At 44.8% G+C, this 26,227-nt stretch overlaps 1 protein-coding gene across 2 annotated transcripts in view; it reads left to right on the forward strand.

The window, feature by feature from the left end:
• Positions 1-3,241: 3,241 nt before the first annotated feature.
• Positions 3,242-26,227, forward strand: part of LOC147447341 (Cyclin/Brf1-like TBP-binding protein) — a 33,013-nt gene continuing 10,027 nt past the window's right edge. The window contains exons 1-12 of one of the 2 annotated variants that reach the window (XM_086523173.1): positions 3,242-3,472; positions 3,702-3,783; positions 3,895-4,003; positions 5,059-5,144; positions 5,240-5,316; positions 5,406-5,462; positions 5,541-5,653; positions 6,048-6,142; positions 6,224-6,310; positions 6,419-6,591; positions 6,676-6,766; positions 6,854-7,216. In XM_086523173.1, coding sequence (XP_086379299.1) covers positions 3,408-3,472; positions 3,702-3,783; positions 3,895-4,003; positions 5,059-5,144; positions 5,240-5,316; positions 5,406-5,462; positions 5,541-5,653; positions 6,048-6,142; positions 6,224-6,310; positions 6,419-6,591; positions 6,676-6,766; positions 6,854-7,216 — 1,398 coding nt within the window. In that variant the 5' untranslated portion in view covers positions 3,242-3,407. The other variant, XM_086523174.1, reaches the window with a different exon arrangement.

The following is a 26,227-nucleotide window of genomic DNA, read 5'->3' on the forward strand; positions in this document are numbered from 1 at the left end:
ACTTTGTTGAGAAAAAGCAACAGTTTTGTGCGGGATTACGTGAAGAGATGGCTAAGTATGTCAACTCTCTATGGCCTGGTTCTATCACCGAAGTAATCCACTACACCATGGTTGCTTCGCGCATCAACTTCCAACAAGGGGCTAGATGGAATGTCGAGCCCATGGAAAATAAAGACAAGAGTGATGCCAAGGGGAAAACCAATGCCCAAAGTTCTTCCCAAGGCAATTCCAACAACAAAAATCGGTCCAAGGGGAAGGGAGTTTACAAAGGTAAAAACAAACTTTCTTCTGAAGAGCTTGAAGCTTTTCGCAAGGACCATAAATGTTTTAAGTGTGGGGAGCAAGGACATGGCTATCGTTCTTGCCCCAAGAGAAATGCTCGCAATGAGACTCCTAGAGCTTCCACCATCGAAGCTCCAAAAGAGGATGCTCATTGCAAAGGTGCACCTCTCTCCTATGTTGGGGAAAAGGTAAGGGATCATGTTGTCTTCATCTTATTTGACCTTGGCTCCACTCACAACTTCATATCAGCGCAGTTGGCCACCAAGTTGGGCATTCAAGCTTTCGAGATGGGAGACGTTGTAACGGCCGACATTGCTTTCAAGGGACAACGAGCCTCCGTTACTCCCTTGATTGGGAAGTTGATGCTCCATGTCCAAAGCTATGTCGACAAAGAAGACTTTTTTATCTCTCCTCTCCAACATGAGGATGCTATCCTAGGGGCAGCATGGTGCAACCGCATGGCTGCCAACATGAAGTTCCCTAAAAGGAGAATCTACTTCACCTACAGGGGAAAGAACGTGTACATAGATGCTAGTGAGTTTGGTCGTACTATACCACTTGTAAATCCTCCTGCTTTTGATAAATCAATGAAGAGATCAATGGGTTTTGAAGACCTGAGTCCAGATGTGAGAGACGGCCTCTTGGACTACTCGCGTAGATTGAATAAGGAGGGATCTGTGTGAAACCAGCTATTTCTTATCTTGGAATCTTTGTCGTCCAGGGTGAGAACTAGAGGGTAATGGTAAAAAATACAAGTGTTATATCTGGGCCTTGGCCTTTCCTCTTGAGAATGCGTTGGCAATAGACACATTTAGATAGCATTTGTCCAACCAAGCTTTTTTGGCGAGGTCCCCTTTCCCATAGTTCTACTAGGTGAATTCACTTGTGATTCCAACATCCCACAATTGGTGATCGAGCTTGAGTGACTCCCAAGCTTCCTGCTCAATTTCTCTGACAGTAATACCTTTGGAATGAAACGTGTATCCAAAGACTCTACCATATTGAAGTCCCCAACTATTATGAGAGGCTTTTGAAGGGCAACTAGAGTTTTCCAAATTTTTGTTCAATCAGAATCGATCATGCGTAAACCCCTACAAGCCTGACATTAAAAGGATGGGGAGGAGAGCTGAACACCAGTTGTAACTGGAGAGAAGAGAAAGGTTGACATTTCTACTCCTTTGGGACACCAAGAATGCATCCGCCCAAGCCATGCGAATGAGTGTCATGGAGCCAAAAGTGGTTCCTTGAAATCCCCTCCAAGCCTGAAGCCAGATCTTGACTAGAGGTCTAAACCTCCTGGCCGGATTGCTAAGATGCAATCCTCTCGACTTTGTTTGGGTAAGAGAGACCCTTGACATTCCATGAAAGCGCCTTCATTTAATAACTCTTTTGTTTTTGTGATTACCTGATTCCTTGGTGGGGTATGAGCCACACTTGCATGATTTCGTTTATTATCCTTAAGGACCTCCATGGGGGTGGGACCGTTCGGGGCTGAAATCAGGGCGGCCTCTCCAACATGCAAATTTTCTTTGATGAGGTCGGGTAGAGGCTGGTTATCCAAAGCATTAACTTTCTCTTCCAATCTGTCTACGGAAGGAGGTTCCTAGGCTTGAGTTGGAGGGATGAACTTCCCTGACTCTTCAGAGTCGGAGTCAACATACTCCTGTATCCTTGCTAAGACAACGAATCTGTTGGGGGCCTTGCCCTTAGAATCCTATCTCCTGGCATTGTTGGATTTACTAGGGGCCTGGGTACCTCGAGGTTTGCTAGGAATTTGGCCATTGTCCAATTGGGTAGGTTCAGTGTTCTTGGGAGTAGGATCCACCGGGGCTTGGTCGGGTGTGTGTGTGTGAGCGTGTGTGTGTGTATGTGTGTTTGTGTGTGTGTGTGTGTGTGTGTGTGTGTGTGTGTGGAAGGAGCCTTAAGGGGGACACTCCCTCACAAAGTGACCCCGCTTACCACATAGGAAGCAAGTATCGAGCAAGTACTTGTACTCAATGGGTTAGTCAAAGACCTCCACGTCATCAATCTGGATCTCAATAAAGGGTGGGAGCTTGTCAGGGTTAGAGATATCCATCTCCACCAGCACTTGGGAGTGCTAGGGTGGATTATAAAAGTCCTGCCTTTAGCGGCCTCTCAACACCTTGCCTATTTGTCCTGGGCTGGATTATAAAAGTCCTTCCTTTAGCAACCTCCCAACACCTTGCCTATTTGTCCTGCAATGGGTCCGAGCCTATTTGTCCTAGGTGTCCGAGTTTTTCAACATTGACCACACATATTTAGTATTAATATCAAAGTTTAACCCATTAACCCTTTCAATTTTGGACATTGACCACACACATTACTTTACCAATACTGCATATTGGTGGCTGTGATATTATATTCATTTCTTCATGAGATTCCTTCAGATCCCATTGTTTCCTCCTAAGGATCATACCTTATTGTTTTGCTTAGGCTATAAAAGGTCTGAAGCGGGTTCGAACCGTGACCCATGAAAGTATCGTCAACAAATCGACCTCTTAACCAGATGAGCCAACGCGTCAAGTTGCAACATAATCGATCCATAATTAATAACAACATCCGCCAGTGCCTCCCACCTCGCACGTTGCCAACTGCTTTTCCCCACCTCTGCTAGCCTTTTCTCTTGGAGCGACATTTGCCCAAGCGTGCATGACATCTGTAGGCTAAACGCCATCTTGCCTTTTTTTTAGAGATGGCCTTAAAAAAAAAAATTTCAGCTCCATCATTGGAATCTTTTAGCCACCTACTTTGCACATACCTAGCATCAAAGTTTAACCCTTTAACCCTTTCAATTTTGGACTTTGAAAAGAAACCTTCTTCAATTCCCATGAAGCATGAAAAATACCTTACCCATGATGTGGGGCCATTGGGCGCTATATTTTCGTAGGCACCCTCAAGACTCTATCAATACAACGTCCCGAAAAGCAATCACAAGGGCATGAAGAGAATCGAACGCTGCTCATGTGTTTCGTGGGCATGAATCTAGACCGCTAAGATATCATCGTAGCAGGCTCGAGTAAGGGTTGAGCTCTGGTAAAGTGTGATAATCACAGCACTCGCGCGAGCCAGAGAGAGAGAGAGAGCGCCTTTTCTGTATAGTCAGGATGGTGTGGTGCAGCTATTGTGCAAAGGATCAAGTTGCTGAAGCTGATGACATCAATGGTTTCACGTAAGTGCCCTCAAATTTTGTAATTTTGGCAGCCATGAGAGGCCTCTGCATACTTTGCGGTGGCGAGCAAGTCTGGTCATAGAACCAGATGTTTTTGTTTTACAGAAAAAATGGCAACTCATCACCATCACATGCCCTGCTGTTTTAACGTGCTCACTAGACGCTTCAAAATCATGTTTAGAGATGATGTATTGACAGATTATGGGGCTTAATGTATCTCTTTGTGCAGATGCTGTACTGGATGTGGAAGAGTGCTCGATGACAATGTTTACTCCTCAGACCCTACCTTCACAAAGGGTGCAGACGGACAGGTTCCCCCCCGCCCCACACCCCAACAAAACTCCAAAACCATGTTGTTATAGCAAAATCAAGGCTCTCTCGTCATATACATCATGTCACCCTGTTTTGTTGGCTTTTTTCAGAGCTCAGTACAGGGGAATTTTGTTAGAGATAGACAATATGGTACCTACAATGTTGGAGGAGAGGGTCATCAATATGCAACTGACTCACATGAAAGGACTCTTGAACGAGGTGTGGACTATAGACTATGAATCCAGATATGAATTTGGTTAGTGTCTGTATATAACTGATTTGGACGAATGGATCTATGTGTAAGTCTGATCGAGTCCAACGACATTATATTGTTCATAGATTTTGAAGGCTCTTAATTTGGAATAATCAAAATATCGCTCATCTAGCAAAAAAATAGTTCAAGGAACGCTTGGTAAAATTCATGACCACATATTATTCTTCAAAGCAAAATGTAATGAAGCTATGCATCATGAATTGCTATGACTCTATGCTTTGTTTTGATATGGAGGGCTGAGGGGAATAGAAGCACTTGGAAGAAACCGCTACCTTCCAGTTACATCTGCGGGTGTAGGGTCACTATTCCAAATGCCACAGAAAAAAGGTGTCGAGTGTCAAATGTCGAATTCCCACCCGACCACACAACCACCCTAGTGTTCTCTTAATTGCCATTCAACTGAATAAAGGATATGCAGACTTATTCAATGAGGTCAAGGATTCACAGGCTAAATTTTTTAATCAATTTGCTTAATTTTTAGAGGTTTTGTTGTCTGCACCTACACTTCACACATCTTAAAGAAGAATTTACAGCATTACCTTTCTGGTTTGCGCCTGTCAAGAGCTTGCTTATGTGAATTGCATGAGAGTATGACGGAGGTTGTAAAGAGAAAGGGGTTTTATTTGATAATCTGGCCCTAGCGCAGTTGGAGAGTTGAGTGCATGGGGCCAGGAGGTCAAGAGCTCAACTGTCAGAGTCGTGCACCAGTTACGGCAAAATAATGTTTGAACTTGGGATGTCCGAGTCGGAGCCAGTGGCATTACTGCTGTGCTGAAAACGTGCTATGAAAAGAAGAGGGATATCATTGATTGTGTGTTATTTTTTATTTTTTGTTGCCGGGTTGGAGCCAGGGGCATTACTGGTTTGCTGAAATGTGCTATGAAAAGAAGGCTAGCATTGATTTTTGTTTTTTTTGTTTTTTTTTGTTTCCAGCATAATAATCTCAGTAATGCTTGTTTTGGTTCAAGCTGAAAGTTGAGCCCTGAATTTCATTTCTCAGGGCGTGATGAAATTAGGGACATCTCCGACTTTCTCGCCATGAGTTCAAGAGAGGATGCTGTGAATGCAGCTCATCGCTTGTACATAGTGGGTTTTCACAACCACCGACTTCAGCAAGCTTTTTTTGAAGTTTGGAATAACTTGCATCATTTAGTTTGTCTGCTTTCTTTGTAATTTTGCAGATTGCTGTTGAACGGAACTTCACAAGGGGTCGTCGAACTATCCAGGTGGCGGCTGCATGCTTGTACATAATTTGCAGGTATACTTCCAGCATAGACATTTCTTGTTTACAAAATATATAATGACCGGCTGGCTTATCATGATTTTATTGCTATTTGCATCATTCAGGCAAGAGCAGAAGCCTTTTTTGCTGATCGACTTCTCTGACTGCTTGCAAACTAATGTGTAGGTTTTTATTTACATGTGTAATTATATTGTTTCTTTTCTGAAGGTGTACAATCCACTCATGTAATTTTTGTGCAGCTATGTTCTCGGTGCCGTGTTCCTTCAGCTGTGCAGACTCTTAAGTTTAGAACAGCATCCTATTATACAGAAACCTGTTGACCCAAGTTTATTCATTCACAGGTTTACAGATAGTAAGTTATCCTGGTTTTTAGTTACAAATTGTGCATAATCGAACTTCTTTCTACTCTTATTTCCAAAATAGGTGTAAATGCAAATCTATGTTTTCAGGGGATGCACTGATAAGAAACCATCTCTAGCACGTGCTTCTAATGGTATTAAAAAAACATATTGTGAGGCAATAAAATGACCCCTTTTTCTTGTTACTCTTACGGGTTTTCTATTTTCAATTAAAAAACCCCTTTTCTAAAAAAAATAAATTTAAGTAAATTTTATGATTTAAAATACCCCTCCTTTTGAACGCACGTGGACACTAACATCTTTTGAGGTGCATCCTACGAGTCTGTTGGGACAATGACCACTGTCCAGCCTTCTTCTGCCTGAAACACACATGTGCTTTGTCCACAGGACTTTTAAGGAGGAGCTCTGTCGAAGGAAAGCGAAACATTGTTGCACAAACAGCTCTTCGTTTAGTTGCTAGCATGAAGCGAGATTGGATGCAGGTTCTACTCTTGCTGATGGTGGTTGCTTGTCAAGCATGAGAAATGTGACATCTAATTCGGTGTCTATCTTGAATACAACAGACAGGAAGAAGACCAAGTGGAATTTGTGGTGCAGCATTGTTCATATCAGCACATATTCATGGATTTGAATGCACAAAAACAGATGTGGTACTATGAGAGCTTGTTAAAAGGAGCTTTTGCTTTTGCGATTCCTTTCTGTATCGTTGCTTCATGTTTTTTACCAATGCAACAAGGGCACCTATTGGCTTGTGGCAGGTGAGCGTGGTTCATATTTGTGAAGGTACGCTGACAAAACGCCTAATTGAGTTCGAGAACACGGAATCTGGGAGCTTAACTGTCAGTAAGCTTTATGCCAAGGACCATCTCGCCTGCAACAGCGTGCTTGGACCTAGTTCTTGTTTTCTGGATGTTTTGGGTCGTAATGCTAGGTATAGCTTGTTGCAGGCAGAAGAATTTGAATCACGAGCTGAAGAGTTTCAATCACTTTCTCAAACACCAAGGCTAGTTTGCAGTAAGGAAATCGATCGAGAAGTTCTCTGCGAACATAAGGCACAAGGAGCAGCTCATTATGCAGTTGGATTATGTAAAACCTGTTACGATGAGGTGAGAAGGCACTAGACATTACAAAGGATGTTCACTTTTCATAATGTTTGATAGGCTGCTCTCATAAATCATGCTGAATTTGTTCAGTTTATTAGGGTCTCAGGAGGTATGGAAGGAGGTGCTGCTCCTCCTGCATTTCAAGCTTCAGAAAGGAAGAGGGAGGCCGAAAAGAAGAAACTTCAGGAGCAACAACTGCTTTTGAGTGCTAGTGATGCAAGTAAGTTAAAGGCGAAATTGGGTGAGACTCAAAGCCGAAAGCTACCAGATGATAAACCAAGGGCGATGAGGGGCCAGATACCAGACGTAGCAAGAGTCAAAGCAGCAAAAAACACAAGACTACAGAAGGCGGTAGATCACACTACGACTACAGGTCCATCCATAAGTGAAAGTGCATCTCAAATAAGTGAGATTATTGATGGCCATAGAAGTCAAGATCCTCCAGACAAATCGGTAACTTCTTTGAAATATCTGTATTGGTTGAAGTTGATTCGCTAACATAATGACACACCATATTCTAGTTAGTACGAGGAGTTGCAGGTTCTGATGTACATACTAGAGTATAGGAAATGTGAGGGAAAAGGTCATGTAGAAAGACCTAGGTATGAGAAGGAGCATTGACCATAGGCATGCCTAGTTAGCTGTGGATGGGTAGAGATGCTACATAAGACTTCTCTTTTTAAAGTCCAAGGACCTATACAGGTGACTTAAGGTCGCGCTCTCCTCAGGGATTTTCATGGTATCAGCGCAACATTGGCTTCTTCTTCTGCGTGGAAAGCAGCCATGAGTGCTCTTGAAAAGAGACCAGTTATATGAACTTAAGAATTTGTTCCTTTAGAAGTTGTTGTGTGGAGTCTGATTTCTAGGATTAAGTCTTTGAGATGTCTTTTCCTTTTTAGTTTAAAGCTGAGTACTTGTTTCAAGTTTTAGCCAAGTAAGCTGCGTCAATTTATTTTGCGTATGCCTCTTCTAAAAACATATTGAGTAAATAATGGTTTGTTTTATCTAGTTCTGTTTAGTAGCAAATAAAGTGATTTAGTTTTTTTTTTCCGTTTTCTTGTGTCCTTACTTTGTAATTTTATGAGGGTTTTATCCCCTCTTATAATTTGTGAGTTTAGACTATTCTGAACTTATGAAGGTATACGAGTAAACATGCGTTGAGATTTCTTCCAGAGACCTAATTTTCTGTTGCAAACCTTTACTTTTGATGGCACAGGTGTGCCGGCTGGTTGGCGTGGTGCATGGCTGCGTTTTTTTGGCCACTTAGGGAAGCATTGGCTGCACCAATCACCTCTACGCTTGCCAGCTGTGGAGATCACATGATTAGTAGGACCTCACAAGGCCGGGCACATCCACAAAGAAGCCCTCACGCACTAGATTTAGATGGGAAACCTAGGAGATGACCTTTAAGACTAGTAACAAGCTGCCATTTCTGGTGAAATAAATTTGGTCTTGGCTCCGTTGTTGAAGAAGATCAAGGCTTTTTGATCTTGCTTAGCAGACTCCGTACATTCTCCCCGTGATTCTTAAGCATCCCCATGAAATCTGCTACAAGTATTGCTTTGGTCTTGTCCTTCTTTGCCACTCTTTCTTAAGTTGCTTTAGAAGTCTCTGGCTTGTCTTCAGGCTTTTCCTCTTTCTTCTGACACTATGCCAAAGTGCCTCACCTCCCTACCCTTGCTTGAAAAACTCTGCCTTTTACTCCGCAAACAAGTGAGGAACAATAGAATTCTTTTATTGTACGAACTTCATGCCTTTCTTCTTCCCTTTTTTCCTTCTCTATTGCCTCTTGAAACACTTGTTTAGTAAGTCAAGGAACTTTGTATGCAAAGATTAGTCATTCAAAGTGTGGTCCATAAGCTGCAAGCTGCTATAGGACTTGTGCTTCAGGTAGTAGCTTTGTAGCTCGTCTAATAAGCCACAACAATAGCTCTCCATTTGTCCCTTCAAAGAGACCTTTCTGAAAGAAGCTACAGGTAAGAAAGTGTCTCAAAATCCCTGGTTGTATGCATAAGTGTTTCTTCCTTTGTCATCCGAAGATGATTCCAAGGAGTCAACTTTAGCTTCGTACTTTGGTGTCGACCACAATGATGAGAATACGTACTTAAACCCACTGCAAGGTGCTTGTCCATGCAACAAGAGTGTTGACCACCAAGCATGTGCCTCCCCTTTAAATTAGAGGTTGCCTTTCTCACACTAGACTGTAGAGGCTTTTGTGAAGTTGGTGTCAAAGTGGAGGGGATGGTGTGGTGACTAGGGAAAACATGGGAGAAAGAGAGGAGAAGAGGAGCAAAAAAGAGGCACAAGCCCTGTGGGGCACAAACTTTGCAAGCAAGAGAGTACAAGATGCTGGAGTATTGCCAGAATAGAAATCTTGTCCACCAATTGCAACAAATGCGCACAACTGCCATGAGTGTCCGCTAGGTCTATACAACATCCTATGGATATTCATCGTGCCGTCTGTGTTTGCCAGGCACAACTCTCTTCTTCCGCGACTCAAAATCTCGTCTTTTTCCTTTGTGTCATCCAAGTTCTTGTTGTCGAAGTTGACTGCATCCCTATGGTGTTTCACAAAAGCATCCTTGCGGGTACCTCTTGAATCAAATGCATCAAGACTAGCACCCTTTATAGCTTGCTTTCAGTTCAAAAAACTCGAAAAAGACTTCGACTCACGTCGCTTGCGAATCTGGAACATGCCCCAAATTGGCCAGCTCTTCGTAAGCCTGGCGGTGAATCTCTCATTGTAACTCCTTGTGTGTGATGAAGAGTTGGACCCTTTCTTGTTGGCAGAACTTGTCTTCTTTGGCTCTGCTTTGAATCTCATCGACATCTTGGATTTTAGCTGTCACTTCTTGTACAATTTGTTCATTGGCCGAGTTTGTATGTAAGGTGCAGCGGAAGTGACGTTGAACTTTGCTCAAGATGAGTGCTCCGAATTGTGCTCAAGGGTTCCTTTTACTTATGGAAGGGAGAGCCTTTCGTTCCTTTAGTGAGAGAGTGCAAATGATCACAAACAAAGGGGTAAACATTGTGAATGAAGGTGCTGAGATGAGAGATAGAGAGAGAAGAATACGACACCATAATGTCGTCAAACCCTCCTCCAAGGGCCCCTCTCTCGATGTCGAGAGAAGTCTTTGCTATTGATTGCACAAATCTCTACAATGGCCTAAATGCAATGGTCTTGCCGATGATGTCGACGACGATGAGGACGGCGACGAGACGGGCTGAAATCTGAAGGGTTGAAATCTGCAAATCTTGTATCTACTGAATTGACTCCATGTCGATGACGACGGCGATGACGACACGTTGAAAACACAGATGCTGAAATCTGCGAATAGCGGGCTGAAATTGCAAACGTTGGCTGATCTGACCGTGCGGCGAGGATCTGCTGCGGGAAGGTGAGATCTGCGAGGTTTGGGGGCTGCGGTACGGAGTCTGACTGCTGAAAATGCAAAAGGCTGATGCTACTGGGTGTTCTGTTGCGGGGAATCTTCAAAACGCTAAGGGGTTGTAAGTTGCAAAAACGCTATGGATTCTGTTGTCGCCAAGCTGATGATCTGCAATGCTGAAAAACGCTGGGGCTGATCTACATTTGATGAAAACGCTGGTTGGTTCTGGGGGGTCTTGCTGAGAAGGTGCACTGTTAGACTTGTGGTCTCTGCTGCCTCTTTTGCCAGAAAGTGCTAGTGCTAGCTTTTCTTATATACTGATTTGCCAAATTGCCCTACCTAGTTTCCCAACAAAGTCACTTATTAGTAATAAGTGAAAAATGGCTAAAATAGGGAAAATGGATTCTATGCATTGTAAAATGCTCTTGATGTGTACTAACTGTAATCTGATGATCATGCTGTGTGCAACCAGAGGAAATGCAAGTACTCTAAGTGCCTGGACATGCACGGCCTGCGAACAGACTCACAAAGGTGCCAGAACACTTCCTAATCTGAAGTGAACCCTAGACATGAAGTAGCTTGTCCACGTACACATAGGGTTAGATGTGCACGTGACATCCCCTCCTTTTCAAAGTGAGGTACTGACACCAAACTGTATGGCGTCGAGGGAGATTGCCAACCGTGTCGGAATCCTGTGAAGGACTCTTTGCCGGCCCACTTTGATTCGTGGATCGTGCAATACTTGAACTTCGTAAAGGTCTGCAACGCTTGCTTCTTTGGGCCGCGCTGAAAGCGACAAAGTCATCTGTGGCAGCTTCAATGGTCCAACTGTGTCTATGGACGTAGGTCCACCTTTATCAAGAAGCTTCGAGGAGGAAAATTCCTGAAACCACTTCCAACACAAAAACATGAACATACCCATTCCATGTAAAGTGACTGGAAAAATACTTGTAAGGTGCTGTGGATGTGAATGTTGAACTTTACTCAAGATGAGTGCTCCGCACTGTGCTCAAGGGTTCCTTTTAATTATGGAAGGGAGAGCCTTCCTTTCCTTTAGTGAGAGTGCAAATGATCACAAACAAAGTGGTAAACATTGGGAATGAAGGTGTTAAGACTGAGAGATAGAGAGAGAAGAATACGACACCAGAATGTTGTCAAACCTTCCTCCAAAGGCCCCAATCTCTATGGCGAGAGCGGTCTACTATTGATTGCACAAATCTCTACAATGCAATAGACTTGTGACGATGTCGACGACGATGAGGAGGATGACGAGATGGGCTCAAAACTGAAAACGCTAAGGGCTGAAATCTACAAATCTTGTATCTGTTGAATTTTGACTCTATGTCGGTGACGACGGCGATGGCGACGATGCGACCAGGACGCGCTGAAAACGCAGATGCTGAAATTTGCGAATAGCCGGTTGAATCTGCAAACGTTGATTGATTGATCTGACTGTGGGGCGAGGATCTGGTGTAGGAAGGTGAGATCTGCGAGGTTTGGGGGCTGTGCCGAGGCTAACTGCTGAAAATGCAAAACGCTGGTGCAATGATACTGAATTGTCGCCGGAAACTGCAAACGCTAGGGCTGGTCTGCTGTTCCCAAAACGCTAGGGCTGAAAATGTATCTGCTGCAAAAAACGATGACGGGAGCAAAGCGAACCCCGAACCCCGACGGCCTCTAAAACACCCGGGACCGAGTGGCGCGCCTCGAGCTTGTCACGGTAAAGCGAACAGGGGGCACCACCTAGCTTTGAGCGGCTAGGACGCAAACAACACACCACCATAACAAAGTTTTCATCCAAGAGAGATGGATGCTTGGGAGTAATGGTGAAGAGGAATGAGATCAAGTTAGAGAGAGAGAGAGAGAGAGAGAGAGAGAGAGAGAGAGAGAGAGAGAGAGAGAGTATAGCGGCTTAGTACTTAGGCACCATAGAAGGATGGCGAATCCCCACACCCTTCACACATACACAAGCTCACTCCAAACACAAAACTAGGTGGCGATTCCACACACCTCACACGGGCAAAACATTGCAAGAAACATACTCACAAAACCTCAAGCTTTATTTAGAGAATAAGGCGATGAAATGGGGAGCATAGGGTACGGGAAAGAGAAGGGAGAGAGTGGTAGAGCACATGGCGGATAGGTGGGAGCTGATGGCGAAGACTCGCACGAAGGTTATGGCCATCATCCTTCATTTAGCTGCCCTTCATCTTCGATAGCCCAAGGGTGTAGAGGTCATGCTCAAGTCGAGCATGGTGACTGCGGTGATGGTGATGGTGTGGGTGTGTGTGTGTGCGCTAGGCACACACAGTGCATAGTGTACTATCTGGTGATGTTGTGTGTGTCGTTAATGTGATGGTGACCCCTCTTTATATAGGGGAGGAGGGGGAGGATTTCTAGAATTTTGGAAATCAAGAAATTATTATCTGCACCGGCCACGTGACTGTGGGTCCCACTTGTCTGGCTGTGTGTATATGCGCCAGAACAGCAGTCTCATGAGAGAGAGACTAAGAGAGAGAGATGGGTTGATGAAAAAAATGAGTGAGATGGAAAATAAGTAATTACAAGAGGGAAGAGAGAGGAGTGTGTACAGAGGTAAATCTGTGTGCAGATGTGGGTGTACACTAGAAAAAAATCCGATAACCATCATGTAAAGGTGGGTCTGTGGACACCTTTTTCAGTAGAACTGAGTGTGTGAGTGTGGGGGAGGCCATCTAGCTACAAGACAAGAGAGATTTCGAATTTTAGAGAGAGGGGGGGTATTTGGATCATGGGAGAGTGTAGGAGAGAGAAAAAAGAGGGTGGGGTATGCTATTTTGGAAGATAGGAGAGGTGGCATGTGACAAAGAACGTATTATTGGTGAGGACAGGGGTGGGGTAGCTTGAGGGGAGAGAGAAAGGAGAAAGGACAAGGGGAAGAGAGAGGGGGTTGACCTTGGAGGAGAAGAAAAGGGACACACGGTGGGGCAACAGTGAAGAAAAAAGAGGCAGGGTGGGGATGGACTGCCCCGTAGGCATGAGGTGGCCTATTTTACCTTTTTCACTTATTTACATACTCATACTTTATTTATTTTCTTACTTTTCCAATGCTTTTTATCACTCCCTCCCTAAGAAGGGGTTTCCATGGGGTGGGGAAGAGAGAAGAGGGGTATGAGAGCCTGGCTTGTGAAAAGCCCCGATCATTAGCCCTCCCCTTTTGGCTAGAGGCATTCATGCTTCTAGCTCTGACTCTCATTCTTCTTCGGCTTAGCTGTAGGAGCCGATATTGAGTTGCCTTCTGAACTAGCCATTCCATTTGGCCATTGGTGAGATTTCTGGGATATTCATGAATCTGTAACAGGTCCGAGTGATAGCTTGTTCCTTGGAATAGTGTCGGTTTATTAAACGGGAAGCCCATGGCTTCCAAAACTCTGTGCCAGTGTCCTCCTGGATCCCAAGTGAAAAATAGGATCATTGTCTGCAGTGATTGGACAATAAAATTTGCATGCCAAATTGGACCAAATTTGTAACCACCAGTAGCGAGAGGGAAAATGAGTATCTTGGCTCCTGCAAAGACAGAACTGAAAATTATGATTCCCAAGAGTGTACCAAGAATCCACCATATATGGCTGCCTTGTTGGTGTGGTGAGCTCAAGTTGTCTTCACAATCCTGCTTACTACCATGACTGGAAAAAACTGGAAGCATATCATGCTTCTTTTGGGTGTGCTCAAACATATCAGCTTCCTTTACTGATGCTAATAGCAAGCCACCTACCTTGCGGCTTAAATACAAGCGTAAACCACTTACCTTTCTCCAAAGAGAGGATGCACTATTTGTAAAAAATTGTACCAAATTGGGAATGAGGTCTTCATTCTTGCATTCTATCAGCCTTTTGTCTATCCATGGATCCTTAGCTCTTATCTCCATGCTGATCTTATCTCTATATGTTATAGCGGCTAGCCATAGCCATAGGTCTGATGCATCCCATGCAAACACAATGCTGTGTTGTGGAGGAGTTTGGAACATCCTTAAAAGGTTGACAACATATTGATCATTAGGCAAAATTTGGACTCACAAAGGGGCCCTTTAAGGAGTTTGACTTTACCTCTCTCTACCAAAACGGGCGCATGGATAAATTTTTGCAAACAAACTCCAAAGTTGGCGGAGGTTTGACAGTTAGAATGTCCTCTTCAAGCTCTATCTACTGATATATAGCACGCCATGAGATTCCTCATATTTTAGAAGATTCTTTTTTTGATTCACCTATGATGTGACAACTCTGTCGGAATCTAAGTGAATCAAAAAAAGAATCTTCTAAAATATGAGGAATCTCATGGCGTGCTATATATCAGTAGATAGAGCTTGAAGAGGACATTCTAACTGTCAAACCTCCGCCAACTTTGGAGTTTGTTTGCAAAAATTTATCCATACGTCCGTTTTGGTAGAGAGAGGTAAAGTCAAACTTCTTAAAGGGTCCCTTTGTGAGTCCAAATTTTGCCTAATGCATCAAACTTACTCTGAACACCCTCACATAAACTGGAGGCATTACCCATCTCCAGGTTTATAACACCCTTCAGTAGACTAGAGGCATTACCCATCTCTAAGTCATAACACTACACAATAAAGTCTTGCTCGGCTGCCAAGCCTCTGGAGCAATATCCAACTCCAAACCTTCAGTCATACTTACCTCTTTGTTATGGTCCTCTAGTGAAACTGCCTTGATGCAAGATTCCTTTAGCTTGCTACAGTGTCCTGGGTCCATGCTGGTGCACAGGCTCCCGTTTTCAAAGCCCTCCCCTTTGCTTGATATGTTGTCCATCTTCTGCAAAGCCTTGCTAGCAGGTTGGTCTTCCTCTTCTCTTGTATCTTTCATACCCTTTACATTCCTCTTACTCTGACTAGGCCTAATCAACACTTTACACCTTCTTACCCTTACTGCCCAATGCTGTCGATTGATTGCCTTGGTGCCTATTTCATCCAAGGTTAAAGATGTACTCACATTTGTAACACGATTTTCTTGACTTACCTCCCCCACCTGGATAGCATCTTTTGATTCTTTAACCTCTTGTTCCACTGCTTCAGTTCTTTGAATAGTCTTCTTACTTGATCCTTCTTCTGTTACACTCATCTAGACCTCTCCTGCAAGACCGATGATACTTGGTGTGCGGGTACCAATTGGTGGTGGACGTAGGATGATTGTAAGTGGTGATTGTGGCGGTGGTTGCATTGGTGACTGGCGTTGAACTGGTGTGGCTGGCTGTGGTTGCACCGTTGGTGGTGGGATTTGAACAGGTGGGATTGGTTGCCTGGGTGGCGGTGGTCTTGCTCTTAGTGGAGAGATCTGATTCTGTCTCCCTCCTAGAGTGAAATTCTGTCTCCTGGACATTGGATGTGGACAGTAGTACATTCCATGGCCATCTTCCCTGCAGTTGTAACAGTGGTACTCTCTGTTTTGTCGTCGTGCTCTTCCAGGGTCTTGATCTCTTTCCTGACTCCTCCCTTGTTGTATTAAGTGGACAAACAAATTCTGCAGTTAGTCAGTAATATGGGCCAACATATCCTGTTGGTCATCTCTTACCCCAAGAGCCGGTGGTGATGGTGGAATGGTGGTTGTCGTAGTTGCTGGTCGACGCGATGTTCTTGCTTCTGTTGACTCGGTTTCTTTGGCTTTCATTCGCAGCTTCTTGTCCTTAAGGCGAGCAATCTCAACGGCTAACTCGTACGTAGCTGAGAATCTAGCTTCACCTTCTCCTTGAGAAGCGGCCATAAGCCATGTGTGAACCGATCTTTTTTTAGGAAATCGGGTGCAGCTTCCCCCCTTGCCAGTGACTCAACCCACCGTTCCCACAAATCTACAAATTTGGACTCATAGGTGGCATATTCTAAAAGACCCTCCTGCTTCAAGTCTCTCAACTTGTCCCACAACTTTTCTGAAGTGGTACCTCCCCCAAAGCGCCTCTTAAAAGCGGTTTTTAAGGGCTCCTAGTCATCCTTGGTTGCTTGTGGAAGTGCATTGTACTATGATCTAGCTTCTAGCTTCATGAGATGCTTAAATATTCTAACTCGGGATTCATCCGTATCTTTGTTGCTCACTATACATGCTACTTCAAAGTTATCTAGGAAGTCTGTTACCAAATCCTCCCCCTTCTTTCCTTTAAATGTTGGAAATGCTACACTTGCCATGATTACTGAGAGAGAGCTAGAAAGATACACTGCTTAACTTGCAAAAGTTTTTTCTTCTTTACAAGGAGGCGTGTATACCCTCTTATACTAGGACATAGATTAAAACTTCAAATGGTACATTGCCTTGTACCAAAGGTAAGACAAATGGCTGATCTGATGCCAGAACCTCAAAAAACCGCTCCCCACCCAGCATGGTGTCGATGACGTGTTGGTAGTGAGCCTTCAAGTCCAGTATTACCTTGATAGAGCATACACGTGTTGGTATGTGATCTGTCTTGAGGTAGGTTGTACTGATTCATGTGAAGCTTAGAGGTGCTTAGTCACTGTCTAAGCTTGTGGGAGAGGTTGGTGTTTTTTCCTGAAACAAACTCAATAGATCCCTAGTTTCTCTAGTGAGAGTGTGAGCCAATGCTTCCGTTATCTGTCAGGTGTGACTTGGAAACTGACTGTGATAATTACCTCGGTGACGTGAGTTACCCGATTCTCAAAGTAGAATAGTGTTGATTCTCTATTGTGCAGAGCTCCTTCCATCTTGTTGTTGTGGGTTGGTTGTAGGTTGCGGACATGGTTTCGACCTTCTCCTTCTTCTTCTTGGCACTCGGCCTATGTATATCCACTGGGTTTGGCGTGTTGGTTGACTCTCCCACTGAAAATCGATTACCGTTACGCCTGGCACTCCAGCTTCGATGGAGATGCGGAGTTCGTCTAGTTGTGCTTGGAGCTCTTCTTCTTTTGTCGTCCAGTTAGCAAATCCTGCTAGCCATTTATCCATTCACAATAGTTTAGGGGTTTCAGTCTTGTAAACTGAAGGGTTTCATGAAAAGATCCTCGGTGGGTGCACCAAATGACGTGAGCAAAGCGAACCCCGAATCCCGACGGCCTCTAAAACACCGGGGACCGAATGGCACGCTTCGAGCCTGTCACGGTAAAGCGAACAGGGGGCACCACCTAGCTTTGAGCGGCTAGGACGCAAACCACACACCACCGTAACAAAGTTTTCATCCAAGAGAGATGGATGCTTGGGAGTAATGGTGAAGAGGAAGGGGAATGAGATCAAGTTAGAGAGAGAGAGAGAGAGAGAGAGAGAGAGAGAGAGAGAGAGTGTATAGCGGCTTAGTACTTAGGCACCATAGAAGGATGGCGAATCCCCACACCCTTCACACATACATAAGCTCACTCCAAACACAAGACTAGGTGGCGATTCCGCACACCTCACACGGGCAAAACATTGCAAGAAACACACTCTCAAAACCTCAAGCTTTATTTAGAGAATAAGGCGATGAAATGGGGAGCATAGGGTAGGGGAAAGAGAAGGGAGAGAGCGGTAGAGCACATGGCGGATAGGTGGGAGTTGATGGCGAAGACTCGCACGAGGGTTATGGCCATCATCCTTCATTTAGCTGCCCTTCATCTTCGATAGCCCAAGGGTATAGAGGTCATGCTCAAGTCGAGCATGGTGACTGCAGTGATGGTGATGGTGTGGGTGTGTGTGTGTGCGCTAGGCACACACAGTGTATAGTGTACTATCTGGTGATGTTGTGTGTGTCGTTAGTGTGATGGTGACCCCTCTTTATATAGGGGAGGATTTCTAGAATCTTAGAAATCAAGAAATTATTATCTGCACCGGCCATGTGACTGTGGGTCCTACTTGTCTGGCTGTGTATATATGCGCTAGAACAGCAGTCTCATGAGAGAGAGACTAAGAGAGAGAGATGGGTTGATGAAAAAAATGAGTGAGATGGAAAATAAGTAATTACAAGTGGGAAGAGAGAGGAGTGTGTACAAAGGTAAATCTGTGTGCAGATGTGGGTGTACACTAGAAAAAAATCCGATAACCATCATGTAAAGGTGGGTCTGTGGACACCTTTTTCAGTAGAACTGAGTGTGTGAGTGTGGGGGAGGCCATCTGGCTACAAGACAAGAGAGATTTCGAATTTTAGAGAGAGGGGGGGTATTTGGATCATGAGAGAGTGTAGGAGAGAGAAAAAAGGGGGTGGGGTATGCTATTTTGGAAGATAGGAGAGGTGGCATGTGACAAAGAACGTATTATTGGTGAGGACAGGTGTGGGGTAGCTTGAGGGGAGAGAGAAAGGAGAAAGGACAAGGAGAAGAGAGAGGGGGTTGACCTTTTGAGTGGAGGAAAAGAAAAGGGACACACGGTGGGGCAACAGTGAAGAAAAAGGAGGTAGGGTGGGGATGGGCTGCCCTTTAGGCACGAGGTGGCCTATTTTACCTTTCTCACTTATTTACATACTCATACTTTATTTATTTTCTTACTTTTCCAACGCCTTTTATCACTCCCTCCCTAAGAGGGGGTTTCGATGGGGTGGGGAAGAGAGAAGAGGGGTATGGGAGCCTGGCTTGTGAAAATCCCCCATCAACGGTAGGAGATCTGCTGTCGCTAGGCTGATTTGTAAGTTGCAAACGCTGGGGCTGATCTGCACTGAAGAAAAACGTCGGTCCTTGGTGGCTGAAAACGCTAGGTTGCCTGCCCGGGGGGTCTCCCAAAACGTTAGGACTGAAAATGTATCTGCTGCAGAAAACGCTAGAAGATCTGCTATGGCTAGGTTGATCTGCAAGTTGCAAACGTTGGGGCTGATCTGCACTGAAGAAGAACGCTGGTCCTTGGTGGTTGAAAACGCTAGGTTGCTTGTCGGGGGGGGGGGTCCTTGCTGAGAAGGTGCACTGTCAGACTTGTGGTCTTTGCTGCCTCTTCTGCTAGAAAGTGCTAGCGCTAGGTTTTCTTATATATTGCCCGAGTCAAATTGCCCTACCCAGTTTCCCAACAAAGTCACTTATTAATAATAAGTGAAAAATGGCTAAAATAGGAAAAATAGGTCTGTGCACTATAAAAATGCTCCTGATGTTCTGATAGTAATTTGATGATCATGATGTGTGCAACGAGAGGATATGCATCTACTCTAACTGTCTGGACATGCACGGTCTGCGAACAGACTCTCAAAAGTGCCAGAATACTTCCTGAGCTAAGCTAAGTGAACCCTTGTCATGAAGTAGCTTGTCCACATGCACATAGGGTTAGATGTGCACGTGACATCTCCTCCTTTTTAAAGTGAGGTACTGGTACCTAACTGTATGGCGTCGAGGGAGATCGCCAACAACGTCTGGAATCGTGGAAAGGACTCTTTGCCGGCCCACTCTGATGCGTGGGTCATGCGATACTTGAACTTCATAAACGTCGGCAGTTCTTGTTGCTTTGGGCCGCGCCGAAAGCGACACAAAGTCATCTGTGGCTCCTTCAATGCTTCAACTTCGTCTATAGTCATGCGTGTACCTTCTTTAAGAATCTCCGAGGTTGAAAATTCCTGAAACCACTTCCAACGCAAAAATGAACATACCCATTCCATGTAAAGTGACTTGAAAAATTCTGCATGCAATGTAGATGAACATATAGACGGAGTGCCAAACCGTTCATCAAACATACACAAACAATGGAATCGAAACTTGTCTTTTTGATCTAAATCTATCAACTGCGGCAAATCACAATGGAAATGCCGATGCTTGATGCTCAATCCTTCTTGTGCTCTTTTAAATACCGTGTCATGCCAGCTCATTCATGAGTGAATCGTGTTCATCGTACCATATGGCATGCCTATGAAAAGGGATCACATAAGGACGGTGATTAAAATACAGGAAACCATCACGAATGAAACACTCGAACAATGCGTGCTAACTAATCATATGCATACATAATACTTTCTGTGAGGGTTCTTGGGACCTCGACTCGAGAGCCAAGATCAGTTCTTCGTGATTGATCGAATCTGCAATGAGGTCAGCTTCACTAGACTAAGTATCAACTAAACCATCATCCTTGTGAACAATCACATCTTTATCCTGCAAATCATCATCCTTGTGAATAATCACATTTGTATCATGCAAATCATGCGTGTCGTGCTTTGGAGAAGAAAAGACTGAGAGAGTCTTCTTCTCCTGATTCTTTTCAATCTTCGCCTGCACGTTAGAAATGAGAGATGAAGAATGAACAACTTGCTCCCCACGAATGACAATGGAAGAGTCGCTTTTGGTATTGAAAGCGAACGTATTTTCTGCCCAATTAATGAGAGGGTTATGCTCACTAAACCATCGAATGCCCAAAAGCATGCGGAAGGACACTTGTTGCATTGTGAATAACACATCAAGGCACTCTCGTGTAATGAGAGTCGATACCGGGAGCGAAGCCCGACACCTTGAAAGAAGATGTCTTGCTAACCTCCAAGCGGGCTCTTTCGACAAGAGAGGGACTAATCACATCTTGCATACTACCAGAATTGTAAGGTGCAGCGGAAGTGAATGTTGAACTTTGCTCAAGATGAGTGCTCCGAACTGTGCTCAAGGTTCGTTTTACTTACGGAAGGGAGAGCATTCCGCTCCTTAGTGAGAGAGTGCAATGGACACAAACAAAGTGGTGAACACTGTGAATGAAGGTGGTGAGACTGAGAGATAGAGAGAGAAGAGAATACGACACCAGAGACGTTGTCAATCCCTCCTCCGAAGGCCCCACTCTCTATGGCGAGAGCGGTCTACTTATGATTGCACAAATCTCTACAATGCTTGGACTTGCCGATGATGTCGACGACCATGAGGACGACGACGAAACGGCTGAAATCTGAAAATGCTAAGGGCTGAAATCTGCAAATCTTTATCTGCTGAATTCTGACTCTACGGCGATGACGACGGCGATGACGACAATGCAACGACGACGATGCTGAAATCTGCGTTTTCCGGGCTGAAATTGCAAACTTTGCGGGATCTGACCGTGCGGCGAGGATCTGCTGCGGGAAGGTGAGATCTGCGAGTTTCGGTGGTTCTACTGCGGGTACTGATTACTGAAAATTGAAAAAGCTGAGTCTAGGGCTGATTCTGTCGCAAAGATCTGCAAAAACGCTGAGGTGTCTTGCAGATGCAAAAACGCTAGGGCTGAAAATCTTTTGTTGCTGTGGAAATCTGCTAACTGCTAGTGGATCTACTGTCTGCTGTGGTCGCCGGGCTGATCTGCTGTGCAAAAACGCCAGGGCTGGTCTATGGTGCAAAAACGCTAGTGTTGATGCTGCGTTGCAAAAACGCTAGGCCGTGCTGAGAAGTTGCTTGTTGAGCAAGTGCTGCTGCTGTTTCTTCTGCCATAAAGTGCTAGCGCTAGGTTTCTTATATACAAACTTAGTAAATTTGCCCTACCTAGTTCCCAACTAAAGTCACTTAAAAATAAAAAGTGAAAAATGTCAAAAATAGGGAAAATAGGTCTAATGCACTAGAAAATGCTCGTGATAAATTGTGATGGTAATGCTGATGATCATGTTGTGTGCAACGAGAGGATATGCATCTAATCTAAGTGTCTGGACATGCACGGTCTGCGAACAGACTCACAAAAGTGTCAAATCACTTTCTATTCTAGACTGACTTGACTGAACTGAACCTTGGTCATGCTGTAGCTTGTCCACAGACACATAGGGTTGATGTGTCACGTGACATCCCCTCCTTTTCAAAGTGAGGTATTGGTACCGAACTGTATGGGTCGAGGGAGATCGCCAACAAGGTCTGGAATCTTGGGAAGGACTCTTCGCCGGCCCACTCTGATGCGTGGGTCATGCGATACTTGAACTTCATAAAGGTCTACAACGCTTGCTTCTCTGGGCCGCACCGAAAGCGACACAAAGTCATCTTCAATGCTTCAACTTCGTCTATAGTCATGCGTCTACCTTCTTCAAGAATCTCCGAGGACGAAAATTCCTAAAACCACTTCCAACACAAAAACATGAACATACCTATTCCATGTAAAGTGACTGGAAAAAATATCGTCTTCCTCAAAGACTGTGCATGCAATGTAGATAAACAAATAGACGGAGTGCCAAACCGTTCACCACACACACGCAAACAATGAGATCGGATCTTGTCTTTCTGATCTAAATCAATCAATTGGGGCAATTCACAACGGAAATGCCCATGCTTGTTGCTCATACTTTCTTGTGCTCTTTCTACGAATGTGTCATGCCAAGGAAGAGACATGGAATGTGACTTCCTTGAATGCAAACATTTTATCTTTTCATGAGAAATCCGCATACATCTTTGCTCATCCATGAGTGAATTGTGCTCAACGTACAATATGTCACGCCTAGGAAAAGGGATCACAAACGCTGACTAAAATACAGGAAACGATCACGAATGAAACGCTCGTACATTGCGTGCTAACTAATCATTCGAACACATAATACTTCCTGGGAGGTTTCTGTGGACCTAGGCTCGAGAGCCAAGGTGAGTTCTTCCTGAGGGGGCACTTTGGACCTAGGCTCGAGAGCCAAGATCGGTTCTTCCTGATTGATCGTCTCTGCAATGAGGTTAGCTTCACTAGAGAAAGTATCCACTAACACATCATCCTTGTGAACAATCACATCATCTTCATGCAAATCGTCATGCTTGTGAGAAATCACATCTTGATTAGGCAAATCATCATGCTCATCATTATCATGCAATTCATCATGCTTGTCATTATCATTCAAATCATTATGCAAATCATGTAATTCCTGTGTGTCTTGCTTTGTAGAAGAAGAGACCGAGAGAGTCTCCTTTTCCCGAATCTCTTGCATCTGTGCCTACACTTGAGAAAAGAGTCGCAAGAACTCTGTCATGTGTTGGTCGCTCTTTTCTTTTCTTGCTTTGGTCTCGCGATCAAATTCTGCTTGTCTTTCCAGGCGTGCTTGCTCGTGCTCACGCTCTATGGCTTCCATTCTTGCTTCATATACAGGATCTATGGCGGCCCTTCTTTCTGCGGATTCACGATGTATGGCCGCCATTCTTTCTGATTTTCTTGCTTTGCGTTCTAACTCCTTGTCCATCATTCTCTTGTTGAAAGCCTCCATAGGAGTTAGTGCAATCCTTGTTGTAGATGGGGAAGGGGGAGGGTCAGAAAAACCTCATGGTGGGGAAAATTCTTCTTCGCCTCTCTCATGCTCATCACCTCCGGGCGAAGTATCCATTCCGCTTCAAGTGATGACCATCCACTCAAGTCGTGGGTTCTTGTGGTCTTGGGTTCTTAAGTTCACGAGGAACTTGGGTTCTTGGGGTCCTTGAGGTTCTTGAGGGTCTTGGGGTTCTTGGGTTCTTAAGGTTCTTCTTTCGCTTGCAATCTATGTTAGAGAAGGATCTTTTCTTCACCCGAGTTCTGCTCTTTTCCGCGGGTGCACTCCTTGGTGGCCTTACGCTCACACCAAGGTTGCTTTTTCCCACCTCACGTAGATTGGCCGGCCGCAAAGTGCACGGTCCGCTCTCAATGAATGAAAAGAGGCACAAGGGGAGGCTGGACAAGCCCTTCTTTCTTGGGTTTCCCGTCACACTTCAAAAACACGATTAGGAATCGACACGCCCAAGAGGACTTGGGTTACGTGTGACCGCAACAAGCAAAAAAATAAAAATAAAAATTCTGTGGTTCTTTTGGTTCTTTCCTTGAGTGATACAGAACACTGCCAAAGCTCTGATACCAATGTAAGGTGCAGCGGAAGTGAATGTTGAACTTTGCTCAAGATGAGTGCTCCGACGGAAGGGAGAGCCTTCCGCTTCTTAGTGAGAGAGTGCAATGGACACAAACAAAGTGGTGAACACTGTGAATGAAGGTGCTGAGACTGAGAGATAGAGAGAGAAGAGAATACGACCACAGAGACGTTTTCAAACCCTCCTCCGAAGGCCCCACTCTCTATGGCGAGAGCGGTCTACTTATGATTGCACAAATCTCTACAATGCTTGGACTTGCCGACGATGTCGACGACAATGAGGACGACGAGACGACTGAAATCTGCAAATCTTTATCTGTTGAATTCTGACTCTATGTCGATGACGACGATGCAACGACGACGCGCTCAGCATCTGCAGTTTTCCGGGCTGAAACTGCAAACTTCGCGGGACCTGACCTTGTGGCGAGGATCTGCTGCGGGAAGGTGAGATCTGCGAGGTTCGGTGGTTCTACTACGGGTACTGATTGGTGAAAACTGAAAACGTTGAGTCTAGGGCTGATTCGATCGCCAAGATTTGCAAAAACGCTAGGGCTGAAAATCTTTTGTTGCGGTGGAAATCTGCTAACTGCTATAGAATCTGCTAACGCAGTGGATCGGCTGTCGGCTGTGGTCGCCGGGCTGATCTGCTGTGCAAAAAGGCCAGGGCTGGTCTATGGTGCAAAAACGCCAGTGTTGATGCTGTGTTGCAAAAACGCTAGGCCTTGCTGGGGGGATCTCGCTGAGAAGTTGCCTGTTGAGCAATTGCTCCTGCTGTCTCTTCTGCTAGAAAGTGCTAGCGCTAGGTTTCTTAGATACTAACTTAGTAAATTTGCCCTATCTAGTTCCCATTAAAAGTCACTTAAAAATAAAAAGTGAAAAATGTCAAAAATAGGGAAAATAGGTCTAATGCACTGGAAAATGCTCCTGATGGATTCTAATGGTAATGCTGATGATCATGTTGTGTGCAACTAGAGGATATGCACTAAGTGTCTGGACTAACTTGACTGAACTGAACCCTGGTCATGCTGTAGCTTGTCCATGGACACATAGGGTTGGATGTGTCATGTGACAAGAATCAAACAAGACCACCATGTGTTGACCATTCACATGACCATAACGCTTCATGAGAGACTCATCAGTGGAAGGATCATGAGAAACTTGGGACACACTCATGTTGTCATTTTATGGCATTAACAGAGGATGTGGGTTCTGTGGGTTCTTTAGATTCGCTAGATTCAATCTTAGGACATGTTCTTTTTATGTGACCCTTGATGTGACAATGGTAACATCGACCTTCCTTAGAATGAATGCTTTGTTCTTCCGACGTGATGTATGCTCCTAAAATTCCTTGTTCTGTCTTTTCATCCGGAGTGAGCTTAGGTTTAGCAATTGTGTTTGCTTTACCCTTAGGTTCATTGTGTGAGATCTTTTCTGAGAGACTAGAGGAAGATTGGTTAGAAGAGTTACCATTCTTACCATTCTTACCGTTCTGAGGGTTCGGAGGGTTCTGAGAAGCGTGAGTGGTACTTGGAGAAGTCTTGTTTTCCTTAGGCTTTTTCTTATTGTGCTTCATCTCTTGTGCGAGAGCAATCGCTACCGCCTTGTTGAGATCTATTGGATCGAGTACCTCGACATCAAACTTGATATACTCGTCCAATCCATAAAGGAATGCCTTCTTGCGCTCATCATCCGATTTGCGTAATTGGGTATCGAGTTGCAGAACACGATTAGAGAAAGACATAACTTGCATATCATTTTGCTTGAGACCGCGCCAATTGTCTTTCAACCGTGCTAGATACTGTGGTGGCATAAACCGGGCCTTGAGCTTGTCTTGGAAGTCGGCCCAATTGAAGGAAAGGGGCGTGTCTCCGTCGGCTTCCTCTAGGTGCGCGGCCAACTGTGCCTCTTGCCATGCGTGGTACCAATTAATGGCATCACCGGCAAGGTACATGGCTGCCGTTAAAACCTTGCTATTTCTTGTCTTCTTAGTTGTCGCAAAGTAAGCATTAAATTGATGCAACCAAGAATAAATAATAGTAGCATCCATCTTACCGTCATACTTACTGAATGTCAACTTCTCGGTGACGAGGTTTTTGGAGTCCGAATCTCGGCTTGCGCCACTTGATGAACCACCAACATCTTTGGCCCGCTCGGGTTCAAGGTGAGTACCTGTAGGACCAACTCTTGCATGCGTTGGTCTCTCTGCGCTTCATGCTCTAACTCCAACGCCGCGCGTCTGTCTTCGGCCGCCACTCGATGGGCTTCGCGTGTTTGCTCTCGCTCATGCTCAATAGCTGCCTTTCATTCTTCGGCCGCCAAGCGTGCTTGCTGACGCTCACGCTTAGGCTCCAAGGCTACCCTTTTTTCCTCGGCCGCCAAGCGCGCTTGCTCGCGCTCACGCTCCAAGTCGGCTTTC

The sequence above is a fragment of the Adiantum capillus-veneris genome, chromosome 11 (genome assembly GCF_014529385.1).
Source record: "Adiantum capillus-veneris isolate H3 chromosome 11, ASM1452938v2, whole genome shotgun sequence".
NCBI classification, from domain to species: Eukaryota; Viridiplantae; Streptophyta; class Polypodiopsida; order Polypodiales; family Pteridaceae; genus Adiantum; species Adiantum capillus-veneris.